This window comes from Trichoplusia ni, chromosome 13 (assembly GCF_003590095.1).
Source record: "Trichoplusia ni isolate ovarian cell line Hi5 chromosome 13, tn1, whole genome shotgun sequence".
In the NCBI taxonomy this organism is placed as follows: domain Eukaryota; kingdom Metazoa; phylum Arthropoda; class Insecta; order Lepidoptera; family Noctuidae; genus Trichoplusia; species Trichoplusia ni.
Genome location: NC_039490.1, coordinates 1,563,513 through 1,578,881, shown reverse-complemented (window position 1 = coordinate 1,578,881; position 15,369 = coordinate 1,563,513). Strand labels below are relative to the sequence as shown.

Genomic DNA, 15,369 nt, shown 5'->3' with positions numbered 1-15,369 from the left:
TACAATTCAAATATGAATGAAACCAAAAAAAAATTAAAATAAAATTATAATATAATATATACATTTCTTAAAGTCTATTTAATGAATTTATAACAAACTGGTAACATTACAATTTTTGTACCAGAAAGAGATCCAATATTTTTAATAAATCATTCAATCATATGAAAGTATATTTAATATCATGCCCAGCAAGATAGATTAAAATAAAATATATTTTACATTTTTATGCCATCTGCATAACTCTATCCTTCCCGTTTACTTTTAATCCCAAAGGTATCTTCAACCATAATCTTGCGATGTCGTTTGCCGAAACTGCATTGTCTGAAACTTCGCTAGTATCCAGGGTCTGTCAACTTTATTCTACGAACAGTAAGTAGGCGGGCGATACGGAGGAAGAGAGACCACAACAACGGAGTAAAAGAGATGAATATATGCGTTTATGTAATGTTGCCACCGGAAAAACAATTTCGTATTCTCCATATCATTATGCTTATTAAATGATTTTGATAGTAAACTGCCCTTGAAAATAATTATTGCTATTATTCTGATGCCAATCAAACATATTTTATTAAAAAATATGACATATTTTATTGATTATTAAATAATGAAAACCAAAAAAACTGGGATAGTGTGTGGCAACAATTATGTCTGAACTCTGAACAAGAAAACAAAATGTCTGCCGGCGTTTGCGCAGCATTTTATCTTGTTGGTGTGTTTATTTATGATAAATAAACTAGTTACATTTAATTCTATCTACTTTGATTACGTTGAGTCGAGGCTGCTCCACCGTGGTTGTGTTTTGGGGAAATTAATTATGTGTTTGTGAGATATGGACTCGGTGTTAAGACAGTGACTCTTGTTTGAATTTGTGTTTTATATCGCGTTGAGTTCGGAGAAAGAAAACACTAGAATCTGTTGCATGTGGTGGATCTTCATCTTCTAAAGATCCCACCATCACTATGCATTGCTAATGTATGTTTCCTAAATGAATTACTGAGTAATTATAATTGTTATCATGCTAAATAAAAATTTTTGTTTCATTGGACAGCTCTATTAAGATAAGTTTTAGAATTATGCACAAGTACACTGTGTTTCTCGATAGTGATTCTGTTTAAATGTCAACTATTGCTGAGCAAAAGTTTTCCATTTTGTAGGAAACTATCGAGAAACGCAGTGTACTTGTGCATATAAAATCCATAACAAAGAATTGAAATACATTGTAGTTTGAAATTCCCGCCCTAGCTTTTACTCTCTAGTTCTCGCGGGCTAAACTTAGATGGCGCTGGCCGGTAAGGAAAAATTTTCATCTAAAATTTGTATGGAGTCGTTATTCTTCCCTCTAGGGGTATATATGTTCTGTGCTAGTATCTAACTCATCCTGAATTTCAGATTAGGATGGCCCCTGGCCGAGAGTCCTGTGACGGCAAATGTTGCTCCAGAAGGGGGATCCGGCTTGCCTCCATAATCTAAACAAGCAGTAGTCACGTACAGGATGTCCAGGTTTGGACCTCCGAAGGTCGCTGATGTGACCTGCGGTACCGGCAGCGTGAACGTTTCCAGTAGTGTGTTCATTTTGGGATCTATTTTCAAAATCTGAAAAAAAGAACGTAGTTAGGTAACAGATGTGTTCCGAACGCTCTTGCTCAAAACAAATCTAGGATACTACACAACATGATTTGAAGTTACATACCTTTGATGACATCATGATAGCGACCCACAGGTTTCCGTCGGTGTCAATGGTCATACCGTCCGGGAGACCACTCAATCCAAGCTCTTTTAGTGAAAACACAACTGTAGGGTTCGCTGTTTACCAAAAATACACGAATTAACAAATTGATCAAAATCTTCTTAATGAACAGTCTATACTGGCACTAATATGTACTAAAACTATAAGTAAGGCGACTAAAGGTTAAAATTTAACACCTACATATGTCCCCAGTCTCCACGTCATAGTCGAATCTTTTTATATTATTGAGGAAAGTGTCAATGAAATAGAAGGCCTCCTCCTTGAGGTCCCAGCACAGGCCGTTGGAGCATTGCACGTCGCTAGCCAGCTTGGTGGTGGTGCCGTCAGGATCAATGCGGTATAGAGCGCCTATCTTTGGACTGTCTGGGGAAGGATTTTCACCATAACTTCCTAAAAAGAACATTCGATTACACTTTTATAATAATAATAATAATTTATTTATTTCTCAGACAACAGAGGTCCACGGGTTAGTTACAGAAACACTTATAAAAGCTATGTTAGTAACACACACATAAAATATAATAATAAAACCTTAACATTACTCTTGCCTCACCAGTATTTGCATAAAGTGTTGCATAATAGGCGAGTCAAGTTTATTTGTTAACATCTCCAGAATGCCATTTGAGCTTGACCGTGCCCTTTGCAGAAGTGACGCCGTTTTAAGTCGTATCATGGCATAAAAGTCATGGGTGTGATGCTGTGCGAACATGTTTGAGGCACTACAGAAACGCGGCAAGCCCAAAAGCATTCTGAAGCCGTTATTGTACTGGATTCTCAATTTATCCAATACTCCACGCGTGTAACTAAACCACAGGCTACTCGTGTAGAAGGTTTGGCAATACGCTTTAAACAAAGTAACTTTTACCTCCTTACTACAGCGAGCAAACCTACGTGCTAACATATTCGCTCTCACAGCAAGAGCCCTGCGTTCCCTTTCAATATCTGCATGATCCCCAAGGTCATCCGTGACACAGTGCCCCAAATATTTAAACTGTGTCACTTTTTGAATTACCTGTCCGTTAAGCGTAATGACCGGCTCAAGGGATATTTTTTTGCTGACGCCCTTAAAGATCATGAAGACACTCTTTTTAGAGTTATACAAAAGACCGTGGCTTGCAGCGTATTTGGTACAGTAGTCTAAAAGTTCCCGTATTGCGTTGGCAGTTGGGCCGAGCAGCACCATATCATCCGCGTAGCTAAGGTTATTCACACAAATTCCATCAATCCAACATCCGATACGCTTGCTGCTTAGCCCAGCTATCAACTCATTTATATACAGACTGAAAAGCCTCGGCGAGGTAAGTCCCCCCTGCCTTACTCCGCATTCCAGCCTGTATGCGTCAGATAGTATGTTTTGCCATCTTACATTATTCACCTGGTTGGAGTACCAATACTGAAAAACACGTATTAATTCAGTAGGTACGCGTGCCTCCCTAAGCTTTTTCCACAAAATTTCATATGACACAAGGTCAAAAGCTTTAGAGAGGTCAAGGAAGCACGCATAAACTGATGTGTGTCTGTCAGTATAATATTTAACGGTTTGCTTTAGACTTAATATTGCGCTTTCAGTAGACAGTCCTGGCCTAAACCCGAACTGAGCGTCATGCAGATTTACAAATTTATCCAATATACCGTCCAGCAAACCGTCAAATACTTTGGCAATCACAGTAGCGAGTGATATAGGCCTGTAGTTATTAACATCTGTGATATCACCCGTCTTATTCTTTATAATGGGTACAACTAGCGTTTTCATTAGGTCCGGTGGTAGATAAGAGTGACTGACACATAAGGAATAAAACATAGATAACGACCTAGCACAATGAAAACCAGCATATTTTAAGTGCTCGATACTGAGACTGTCATGCCCTGGAGATTTTCCGCCCGACATTTTTTGTATCACGTTAGATATCTGCTTGGTTGTAAATCTGATAAGAGGGCAGTTCTGACTAATCTCAGTATCGAACACATCCTTCGAGGGGCCCAACGGCGAGATCACGCGAAAATGGTTTTTAAAAATATTCGCTATACCATTCTCTGTGCTACAGCCCGCAACTGTCACTGGAAGGGCTGGCTTAAGATCAATGCCAGTTGTGGATTTCCAAAATCGGCCAAAGTTCTTTGATGATCTGTGAGAAGATATTATGTCCATTTTTATTTGTTCTTGGTGATTTTGACACCATTTTAATTTTGCTTTGAAAATCTTTTGGCTTTCTCGCATATCATCCCAGACTCTGCCCGACATCGGTTTATTACAAAGAATCCATACCTGATACTTCTGCCTTGCCTCCAAGTGTGCAGCGCGGACATACTTGTTCCAGCCAATTACGCGTTTTTTACCTCGCGGCTGGTCTCCCTTGTAAGTTTGTTTAGCTGCGTCAGACATAACATCCACAATACTTTTATACATACTGTCAAGGCCACGTTTGTGTTCTTCAGAGTTGCATATTTTATCAGCGCACTTCATAAAAAGCTCTGGAAAGTGCATGCTCCGGAATTTACGATTACAGATATCAAAATATTCACTAATCTGATCACGGTCACGTTCTTTCCATTTTACTTTGTCACATAATGACTTAATGAGAGGCGATTTCTGGGCAACTGTACATAAGTTACACTCTATGACTAGCGGTAAATGATCGGACCAAAACACATCATATTCAATATAAACATTCACAACAGTTCGCCAGGCAGCCTGGGTTACAAAACAGTGGTCTAACCAGCGCCTGCTCCCATTCATGTCACTAACATAGGTATGGTTATCAGACCCTAGACCCAACGACTCCGTATCTGCACATATCCATAACTGATCTGTGCTATAGTTACATAGTTCATTCCAAAAAGGTTGATGTGGGTGAGAGTTATAATCTCCCATCATATAAACCGCTTCTACATCACTAGCATCAATAACAGCACTTAATTCGCTTAAACACTCAGTAAATTCGAAAAGGTTTTCTGCAGAATCGATTGGCATGTAAACACTGAACACTAATATTGCGCGGTCTTCTAAGCAAGCTTTTATAGCTGATATGCGAGTACTACTACACTCCACAACAGACACAGATTTGAAAATTCCTTTTCGCCATAATACTGCCACTCCTCCAAACGGTCGTCCTGTCAAAATTCCTGCCGAGGTATCTACTGCCGATTTTCCAGTATAATCAAACTGGTCATGTATACTTCCAAGTATGTTTAAATCATGAGGCAGAAGCCATGTCTCCTGCAAAGCCACTATGTCAGCTGTTTTGCATAAGTACCTAACGCTTTCAATAGATCTTTTTAGGGATTTACAGTTGAATGTCACAAACTTCGTATTTATATTTGTATCTATTTTGTTCATCATGGTAGTTTTGCCCCTGTTGATCCTTTTTCTAATGCGTCCTCTTTGTTTATAGTACTACGAAACTGTACAAAGCGCCTAAAACAGATACCATCCGGCCACATTTCATCATTTAAAAATAATCGTAATTTATGGCTGGAAACGTAACATATAAAAGAATTATAGTTCTTGTTTTTCTTCATATTTATTTTTTCTAATGAGACTGAGTCCTGAGTTCTGTTCCAAATGTATTGTTTAATATCCTCTTCTCTCGATTCTTTACACACATTAGATATATACAAAGGAATTCTACTTATTTGAGCGGCTCTAAACATGCTGTTAGAATCATTTGTGGCCTTTCCAGTGTTACTAATAAATCTATTCCTTCGCTTCCTTCCGTATTGAACTTTAGTCCATTCATCTGTGTCTCCTACTTTTTGTTTACATTCGCTACTCGATTTCAATACGTCCGCTACAGATAATCTCGATTGCACGATGGCGGGACCATCGCCCGCGCCAGCGCTCTCGCCGTGATTCACACATTTGTCGACCAGTGAGCGAGACGCGACAATCGTAGTGGTATCGTCGGAGGCGCGTGCGCCTACGGATACCGGTTTTACGTTCGAAACCACGGTATGGGCCTCCACGCGCCCGCTTGTGGCGCTCTGAGAAATAACAGCTGGTTCACTGGTACTAATTGAAGTTGACAATTTGTTAACGAGGGTATGCACTGGATTGTTTGCGACTTCTACCTGTATTTTCACTGGTGATTGTGAATGATCGCGTATGTAATTATCATTTTTTGATTCCAATGTAATGTGGCTAAGGCCCATTGGCCGACTTTCGCACTCAATTTTTTCTAATAAATGTCCACCCCTCTTGTCGTTTATAGGATTGAAGTCGAACTCACTCAATGACTGCGTTCGCATAGCAACTTGAAATTCACATAATTGTTCTTTCGTGACACACTCAGTTTTTAAATACTTAATCTCCTCCTGTAGAATTAATATATCTCTTAGCACTCGTGTTGCATCTAAGTGGTCAAAAGTGACCGGCGGTAGTCTATGCAAATCTTTAGCAACAAACGTTGGAAACTTTTCTGGGTCCGCAGCCTCTGTATGCTTCATTAAATCAATAATGTCTTGTAAATCCCTACTGGACTTCCCTTCTTTTCTTCTGGACTTCATTTTTGTTGTTGATACCGCTTCAAATAACAACTTTTTAGCAGCTAACACTTCCTCATTGGTGAACGCTGTATCACATATCCTGACAAGCGTTACTTCGTCCATCACACTGATTTTATTTTGCATAAACGCGAGTACTTCATTAATTACAATATTGCACGAGCTACATTTTACTACATTCGAATTCATCTTTACTCGACGCGCGCGAGCGGTTCGCCGCTCGGTTGACCGTGAACTGTACAACTAAACTCATTTATTTTTGTATCTTTCCTTATTCTTAATTTAGTAAGGTAGATTATACTTGTGATCTTCAGCCAAGAGTTTTCCTTTAGGGTTAAAGGGAAAATAATAAGCATATCCAACTTACCAGTAACCAACCTCCCGCGGGGATCCGCTTTCCCATCGTTGAGCACGTTTGTCGGGTGTTCATGGTCCACTTCTGTGACAGTTCTCAGAATCTTGGGAGGGCTCTCGTCCCCGGACCACTCGATCTCCACCACTTTACGGCCTTGAGTGATCAGGAAGTGGCTTTTCTTTCCCTCAACAGGTAGAATGAAATGGGGCTCCAGCTCTGAAAGTTAAGACTGGAATGTGAGCAATTATTAATGACAACTTGGCTGGCAGGAGCTGGATGGGAGCAGCCGAAGATAGATCTCGATGTGCAATTGGGGAGTCCAATGTCCAGAAGTGGACGATTACGGGCTGATGAGGTTGATTAATGACAATTATTTGTAACTGGTTTTAGTAATTTGAGCTTAGTTTAATGTCGACTATTCCAGAAACTAGACTGTGATAGTTTTGCTAATTGTTTTGTTAAGTATTGCCGCTAGATAGTCGTTGTCGTTGAACATCGCGTCGCCGCCTAATGGTATTGATAACTTATCAGAGTACTTTCACAAAGCGCTCGCTTTCGGGCCTAATGCCACATATAAAAGTAATAAACGGGAGCTGCATCTGCCAACAAACTGCATTACAGTTTGGCAGAAGTATTATGTGCACGTAATTATTGCAAAATTATTGCAGTTATGACAGCGCGCTGCATGTATCTGATGTCTCTCTTCATCAGCTTGAGCATGTAGAGCTTATCTGCAGTGGTGATAGGCCTTCTGTCATTCAATCAGACGAAAGATTTTTTTAGTCAAATACCCTATTTAAGGTGTGTGGGTACAAACATAAATACTTTTATTATTTGAGCTAAAAAGGGAACCTCCGACCTTAAAAGCTGTTTCCTCAACGCCACTTCCACTTAAACAAAATGAGTGACTTTTTAAAACATAAAAAATACACAGAGGAATACTAAACATAGAGTTTCATTCATGTCGTCAAACTTTACCTAGCGTCGCCTTGACATGTTTGCCAGTGTCCGGCTCGTACTTATGGATGGTGCGGTCGCTGATGCTGACCAGGTACAGCGCGTTGTCCTCGCTGTGCCAGTGCGGAGCCTCGCCCAGGGTCAGAGCCTCGATCGGCAGTTGAGTTATGACGGGGGCCATCTTCAGACTATAAAAAGTACTATCTTCGAAAACATTAGTCAATGTGAAGAAAAACAAATAGTTGAAATAGTAACTCACACTGTATCACGGTCAGTTTAGTTAATGTCACGAGAACAACTGTGGAGTATTATATTAGTAAACATGTTCTGATTATATACCCGTAGCCCACCAGGACTGGTGTGTTATCTTATCTGTCAAACTCGGTGAAAAGTAATGTCTGTATCCGCGTCCAATTATATTAGAATTGTTTTTGTTTGTTTAGTGCATCTATATAATGAACTTATGTAGGTATTGAAATTAGACAATAAGTTCAGTTTATAAGGGTGTGATTACCTAAATCCTTAATTTACAAATACGTAAATTAAGGAGTAGGTACGTCGCGGGTTCGATCAACGCGTGAGACAAGCATTTTTGTGACAGATGTATGCTTGTCCCGAGTCCTGAGATTAAATTCCCTACTTCGACTTTTTTTACTAAATGAGAAATAACTTCTTTCATTGTTTATTTGTTTAAACGAATATTGTTTTTGAATCACCACCGTTTAATTGACAGCGTCAGAACCCCCAGGAGCACAGCGCATGTGCAGACGATGCTGGATCTCGTGCAGCTTCATGCCCAGAAAAAAACAAAAGATTTTTGTTGAATTAGTCTTCAGCCAAAAGTTTTCCTTTAGGGTTAAAGGGAAAATAACAAGCTGGCATATCCAACTTAATGCGACTGGTATATTTTGAAATAAGTTCTGATGTCAAGCAATTAAACCTATATTTCATCATTTATAATTGTTTTTTGCATACCGATGTGTTGTAAAACTAAGCAGGACTAGGCAATTTATAGTTTTAAATTAAGGGTCATTGCACACTAAGATGCGATTGTTCTATTGTCGAGACACTATCTCCGATGCACCCCGCGGCATCACACTGTTTATGATTTCAACTTTTTGCGTCAGTTGTTGACGTATCTTTCAGTATTGTCGCGTCGCGTCTCGGAGTGACTGGACCTTAAGTTGTCACGAGGTAAGTATCTTATCTATTATTTGTTTGTTTATTTATAAGGAAAACGCATTAAGTTTTTAGGGTTCTATACATCAAAACTCTAACTTAGGTGTTTGGCCACTTTGTTAAAACAGCCTGAGTCTCGCAGGGAATGCGCGATCCTGGGGCTCTGGCTAAAGCTCTGGAAGGAGTCCAGGGTGTTCGTAGTCGGTTAGAGATGTCTGTATTTTCAGCCCATTTTATACGAACTAAAATAATTTAAGTTTACATGCTCATACCAAATATTTGACAAAGAGGATTAATACCTACAGAATATTCCCGTTCGAGGTTAAGAAATATGGCAAAAAACAAACATCATAATTGGCAACATATTATAGGTAGCAGTAGTGTTAAAATAATCTATATTGTGACAGTTTTTTGTGCTTTGTGCTGCTACGGAACCATCGCCGCGCGTGCCCGACTTGCGTCTGCCAGATTTTTTATCTACAATGGGGCTTGCACACAAGTTCCTAAGCGTTAAGTTCATTATCGGATTGGGGATATCCTGGTGCGGTAGCCGTATGATATTATAATAACTACATATTGTAAAGTTCATGAGATCTAACAGAAGTTTGGCTGATTTTTAATGATCCTTACAATAATCTGACTCAGTCGCACGGCAGCTGCAAAGATGGTACGTTTAAGAATTTAAAGACAAACGGGTCGCATTAGTAGCATTAATGTTGGCCACTAACAAGTTCAAATTGATTTACAAAGCGGGCAGTATGTAGTTTACCGTCAAGTTTTGTGTGCTTACCAATGGCGTCGCTGTCTTCAAGGAATCAAACGTAAGTAATTTAACCGCGCTAATTTTTGGGGAAATTTTACATAGAATTCGTTAATTTACAATTAAGTACTTACCTTAATGGTTTTGGGTAAGAATCATACAAAAAAAAGCTAATCTTATTTCAGTTATGGGTGAATTTCCCGGACCCAAAAATTGCGTGGCATCGATGAAATCGGTACTAAAAAGCATTGTTATAATGTTCTAACATTTTTTTTTAGGTAGATGACATAAAAATCTATCTGTAGCACTAAATATTTTATTAATATAATTAATAGGTTTTCCAAAAAAAAAAGTTAAACCACATAATCTTTCATCGCCGTGTTTGTCCACGACTCACCTTGATGTATTAAAGTCATCATTGATCAAAAATGTATCGTTATTTATATTAAAACTTAGTTTTATTTGGTTCGTGAATAGTTAGAGTATTGACTCGGAATACATTTATTCAAATATTTACACAATACAACGTATGGTTAATAAAAAACCATTTGTCCCAGAACTACCTTTCATCGCCATGTCCTAAACATATTTGAGAATATTGCATATTCTAACGTTTTGCGTCGCTCCCGTTTTGCGTTAAACGTTGCATATAAGTAACGTCGAAAGGCTAGACAAGGAACGACGTGTGTACGTGCCTGCGTTTTCGAGCTATAATTAAAAGTATTCAATTTTTTTGGTACTGGACATTTTTTATTTCATCGCCGTGGATAGGTCTAACTTCTATTTCAATAAGTTTTTAATCTCGATTGAGCTTTCAATACAATGCCATTTATATTTAGCTTATTTGTAAAGTGTTCATTACTGTGAATTATTACCAGTTTTTTAGTAAATTGAATTATACCCCTTGATTTTCATCGCCGTGCTCTCATTTCCGTGGTTTCCGTGGACAAAATTTGCTATGGCAATGAAAAAAAAATACACGGGAATGAAAAAAATATCATCGCCGTGCCTTGTAAAACAGTTTCCTTTCATTGCCGTGGCCACGTGTTTCATTTCCGTGACTTATGTTTGTTTCGCCACTAGACAGGAATGTATCTATTTATAGTTATATTATAAAAATAATATCATGTGTGACTGGATTTTTACACATTATATTCTATTATTATTGCGTATAAATTAATAGTATTTATTTTTGTTTCAATGATTAACTTTATCATTTAAATATTCTTGTACACTATAATAACATTTCATTGCCATGGACGCCTGTTTCATTGCCGTGCATGCATGTTTCATCGCCGTGGCACGGAATTTTCAATCCTGTATATCTCGTTAGTTTTTTAAGCTATCTGCTACATATTAAGCAAAACTGCATATCTGATCGAAAACTTGAGAAAACACTATTTTTTATTGTTCTAAAGTTGAAGAATAAAAAATCCACGGAAATGAAGATTTTTTTGGACCTGTTGAAATTCACCCTTATTTAATTTGGTTTTACAAGACTTATTCTTTAGTTTTACCTTATCCTGATTCCGCAGATGGCGTCAATGACTATAACCAGAGATCCAAACTCGGATATACAGCACATGGGCGCAGATTGTGAATCTTTAAAAAAAATTGAACCGCTTTCGGTCGTAGTTCATCTCTGAGATCTTCACAAGAGCATGCGAATTTAAAAACCATGTTAGTATAACACTTTCGCGACAAACTGATTTCTGCTCTAGGAGGAAAAGACTCCGCGCTGTCGGCTGTTGTGGCTACTGTGCCGGGAAGTGTGGGATTTTTTAGCCTAGTTCTGTGAAACAGTTTACAAAAAGTGGCGACGGAGCGCGTTCCCCACGCTCCTGCCATACTTCTACGAGAAGATCCAAGAGATCCTGTGCGACGGGCCGGACGGTGTGTCTGTCACAGCCCTAAGACAGGATAGATAATAGGAATGATGAAGGTTGAGGTTCAGTCTGTAAGAATCGAGGGAATATCCCTGACAAAATCACTTTAGCAAAAAAAAAGCGAGGGAATTATTATTTGACATTCGTAGCAGACTTGACATTTGTAGTAAGTGGGACTTTACATTCGTTCATAGTTTGCTTGAGATTCGTAGACCACTTGTATTCCGTGCTTTGACGTTAGTGGTAAATGAAATTTGTATACGAAGCAAAAAGGTCATCAGGAGAAAAGTGCATCACACATTGATCGTACCTCTCTTGAAAAGTGTAATTGTTTACTCATTTTAATTTAATCTTTATTGCTATATAATATATATGTATCCCTGCAAATAACAATCCAATGTAGATTGCACATTTGCGAAACACTCAACAAAACCTCTACTTTAACAATCTTGTTTTAACGATTTGGAGAAACCCTATGGAAATATTGAGTTTATTTAATATTTTTTTTTTTTCATTTCCCCTCAAAGTTCGAAGGTATATAATTAAATTAAGGTATAAGTACTTTAAAATAAATTCCAGCTCTATGGCAAATAAAAACATGAAGAGAAAGTTCTCCTTTAACACTGCTCTCCGGCTTGCATGTGAACCCGGTTTGGTTAAGCTTCAAATATGGAAATGCCATTTCATTTCGATAAGCCAGAGTAGTCCATTGACGTGATTACTACATACTCACGCCTATCATTTGGGTATAGGAGCTGATTTAGTACCTGCTATCGAACTTAATCAATCTGGATTTGATATCCAATGTTATCAGGGTCGTTAGCTGTCGATCGATCACTGATTCACTGAACTGCACAATTGGCGCAAATTTCGAGTTCCAAGCCCCCAACTTGATCTCAATTCGATTGAAAAATAAATCATTTGTATCGGTAGTAAGTATCCTGTTCTTATAGAATCTTTAACGATGTCAATTTTATCTCAAAAACCATGTTTACCTCGCCAGGTGGTCTACTTATTCTTAAATCACATTATCAGAAGATATCTTATCTATCCTAAATTTGCCTGTTCATTCCTCGAAGACAAAAATTATAACAATCATTGTGATACTGCATACTCTACACGTGTCATGCTTTCACAAGTACCAGTGTTTTATGAGGAGAAATTGATATAGGATTAACTGATTTGTAATTATGAATCTGCCTGACTTCGGCAATAGTAAAATACTATCTTCATGGGTGTAATATAGCGTAAGTTGACAGGTACGCTTAGCGTATGTTAACTGACACATGTATGTTGTTGTAACAACTTCAGCGGGTATAAACTTTGATGGTATACTGGGTTCCCTTTCGGGGGAAATGTTCTGTATCATAGGGATCTGATAGAGGGAACCGAATCCTAAAGTTAGGCTGGAATAGGCAGGCAGGATCAGTTAGACAGTTGTGACCAAAGGCTCAGTTACTACATAGGTGATTGAGGAATCTGAAGAAACAATAAATGTTTACTGAGCTGAATAAAGAGTTTACTTTTACTTTAATATGTTTTTAATTATTATCAACTAAGTAGGCAAACTGGATGTAACAAAATGAACTTGGAACGTTCCGAATGGTCCTGCATACTACGCTAGGAAAGCGGATACATTATAATTAGATGTCTTAGCATATTAACGCATTTAAAGTATAAATTACAACCTGGAATAAATCATTTATTTGGTGCATGCGGTAGAGTTATTATCTTTAACGCAACGACCTTAAGAAAGAATTTCTTCGGGTCACGATCACAGGCTGTATTTCATATGTGTATTACAATTCTCACTAATGATAAAATTATCTTTATTACCTCCTTCATTATCGATAATATTCTGATTTATTAGTATGCCTCGACAGGTGTTACGTTATCAGTAGATATCTAAAATATGTCAAAAAAATGTCTATTCATTCATACAAACAATACCTGTACAACTCCTTTAACTAAACACGATCACACACCTGTACGAAGGCATTCATTTATATTGTTACTTCCGCGTCCTTACTCCTTCCATCCTTTCTCCTTCTCCCCAGTAGAACGCCTGATATCCGTAGCATACTTGGCCCACGTAGCATATTTGACATGCGTGGCTTATTTGCTACGATTTTTGATTTGACATTCGTAGCACATTTAGCTTACGAATAAGCGTACTTGCGAAATAGAACATTAAGGTACCTAGCAAGTAGTATTCTTAGCTTATAGCACGCACGACCTTCTTAGCAGAAAGGACCTGATACGTTTGATAAATGATTTTACCAATGGTATTTCAATTCGTTTATTAGTGTCATACTAACAAGATTATTCTTAAGTCTTTTTTTTGAAAACGGGGTTCGCAAAAGAAATCCGGATTAGAAGTGTTAATTTTTGAAGGAAGGTTACTCCTGGTCTTACGTATCGGCGGACCAACATTGAGTTTTATAAACATCATTATTAAATATTCAGAAAATAAATTGCCTTTGACACAACAGAAATTCTACACATAAGTAAATGCAATTCGGTTTTACACACACTTACAAATTAAAGAAAACATGACCCTTCTTTTGGCAGTCATGATATAAATCATAACACTCTACGTAACAATTGCGTTCAATAACTTATACCATCGTTGGTCCCCACACATCAACAGGCGAAGCGCACACGGGGCAGCTAGTAAAACATAATTATGGTTACTAATCGTTTGTTTAATGAAAATAAAGTTATTAAAAATTATCACAGGTTTCTTCAGTTTCCGTTAAACCGTAAATGTCAATCACATTCCTTCAGGGATTCAACGAAATAGGCACATCTGTTGGATCTGACCCTTATAGAAGTTTTTTGCTTCGTTTCCTAGTGTCGACCACTAATATAGCCTGACTTTAAGATTAGGATAACCCCTCGCGTTCATCCCTGTGATGGCGTACGTTGACCCCGCCGGGGGATGCTGTTCCGGTCTGCCTTCCAAGGCTAAGCTCGCAGTGGTCACGTATAACACGTCCAGGTTTGGACCTCCAAAGGTCGCCGACGCCACCTGCGCCACTGGGAGGGGGATCTTTTCCACAACCTTATTTTGTCTTGGATCTATTTTCAGCATCTGAGGAAGAGAACTCTTTGTAAGGAAAAAAGGGAAAGCGTTCAGTAGTAGAAAGTGAACCATGGGAAAACAAAGCTCACGCAAAGTTGTCGGTCAATCCTCTCAACACCAAAACAGAGTACTTACACCTGTTTCCCAGAAAGCAGCGACCCACAGGTTCCCGTCGGTATCGATGGTCATGCCGTCTGGAGAGCTCGTCAATCCATGTTTTTCAAATGAAAACGCAACTGTAGGATTCGCTGAAAAGAATGAGTCGCACGTCAATAAAATTTGCATCTCACCCAGATTAATAATTTGCAATTCACACAGCCCAGTAGCTAAGCAGCAGTTTGAGGTTTCATTTTTTCATTGGGTAGTAGTTTTACTTGAAAATAAAAATAACCCATATTGCAGCATATTAAATGAGAGGCAAATTATTAAGTTTAAAAAGAACTTTGGTTCAAAAAAGTGCAGATGATGACTGGCAGTCTTTATGAGTAAGTCAAGCCTATTCATCTAGCAAATGCAAATCAATATTTTCCATTCGAATAGGACGGCCCAATTGGTATTTAGAACTTGTTACTGTCAGTAAGTTTGTAATACTTACAGATGTTTCCAGTCTCAACGTCGTAGTCAAATCTTTGGACAGTGAAGGTCAAAGAGTCTATGTAATAGAAGGCTTTCTCCTTGAGGTCCCAACAAAGCCCGTTGGAGCAAACGATGCCCGACGCCACTTTGTTTGTGGTGCCGTCAGGGTCGATGCGGTACAGGGATCCATCCTTTGCTCTGTTAGGAGCGAGAACGTCATCAACAATAATTCCTGGAAAAACATTCATGTGTTAAAATTACCTACTAATGCTGATACAATAGTCTTAAGTGGTTCAGTTTACTTTCTAGAAGAACCTAATAAAA

The 15,369-nt window shown here is 38.4% G+C and overlaps 3 protein-coding genes across 4 annotated transcripts in view; all 3 read right to left on the bottom strand.

The window, feature by feature from the left end:
• Positions 1 to 568: 568 nt before the first annotated feature.
• LOC113500272 (regucalcin-like) lies at positions 569 to 8,319 on the bottom strand. 2 transcript variants are annotated; one of them, XM_026880993.1, is made up of 6 exons: positions 8,279 to 8,319; positions 7,581 to 7,747; positions 6,615 to 6,818; positions 1,928 to 2,137; positions 1,691 to 1,803; positions 569 to 1,593 (listed from the first exon to the last, which is right to left on the bottom strand). In XM_026880993.1, exons 2-6 carry the CDS (start codon positions 7,738 to 7,740, stop codon positions 1,369 to 1,371), a joined length of 912 nt encoding a protein of 303 aa, XP_026736794.1. In that variant the 5' UTR covers positions 7,741 to 7,747; positions 8,279 to 8,319; the 3' UTR covers positions 569 to 1,368. The 2 variants fall into 2 exon arrangements, with proteins under 2 accessions (XP_026736794.1, XP_026736793.1); XM_026880992.1 differs by lacking the exon at positions 8,279 to 8,319 and having other exon boundaries at positions 7,581 to 8,156.
• A 65-nt stretch (positions 8,320 to 8,384) lies between these two features.
• The window catches only part of LOC113500275 (regucalcin-like), a 13,972-nt gene continuing 6,987 nt past the window's right edge, over positions 8,385 to 15,369 (bottom strand). Inside the window, exon 3 of the mRNA XM_026880995.1 lies at positions 8,385 to 8,447. Coding sequence (XP_026736796.1) covers positions 8,385 to 8,447 — 63 coding nt within the window. The remainder of the gene's footprint in view (positions 8,448 to 15,369) is intronic.
• On the bottom strand, positions 14,069 to 15,308 carry LOC113500274 (regucalcin-like). Its single transcript, XM_026880994.1, has 3 exons — positions 15,065 to 15,308; positions 14,605 to 14,717; positions 14,069 to 14,478 (listed from the first exon to the last, which is right to left on the bottom strand). Exons 1-3 carry the CDS (start codon positions 15,291 to 15,293, stop codon positions 14,248 to 14,250), a joined length of 573 nt encoding a protein of 190 aa, XP_026736795.1. The 5' UTR covers positions 15,294 to 15,308; the 3' UTR covers positions 14,069 to 14,247.

Coding starts and splice junctions, on each gene's coding strand:
- LOC113500272 (XM_026880993.1), bottom strand. CDS start 7,740: ATGGCCCCCGTCATAACTCAACTGCCGATCGAGGCTCTGACCCTGGGC. Junction 1,804..1,927: donor CGTGGAGACTGGGGACATAT/GTAGGTGTTAAA, acceptor TTTGGTAAACAG/CGAACCCTACAGTTGTGTTT. Junction 1,594..1,690: donor CTATCATGATGTCATCAAAG/GTATGTAACTTC, acceptor TCTTTTTTTCAG/ATTTTGAAAATAGATCCCAA.
- LOC113500274 (XM_026880994.1), bottom strand. CDS start 15,293: ATGAATGTTTTTCCAGGAATTATTGTTGATGACGTTCTCGCTCCTAAC. Junction 14,718..15,064: donor CGTTGAGACTGGAAACATCT/GTAAGTATTACA, acceptor CATTCTTTTCAG/CGAATCCTACAGTTGCGTTT. Junction 14,479..14,604: donor CTGCTTTCTGGGAAACAGGT/GTAAGTACTCTG, acceptor TCTCTTCCTCAG/ATGCTGAAAATAGATCCAAG.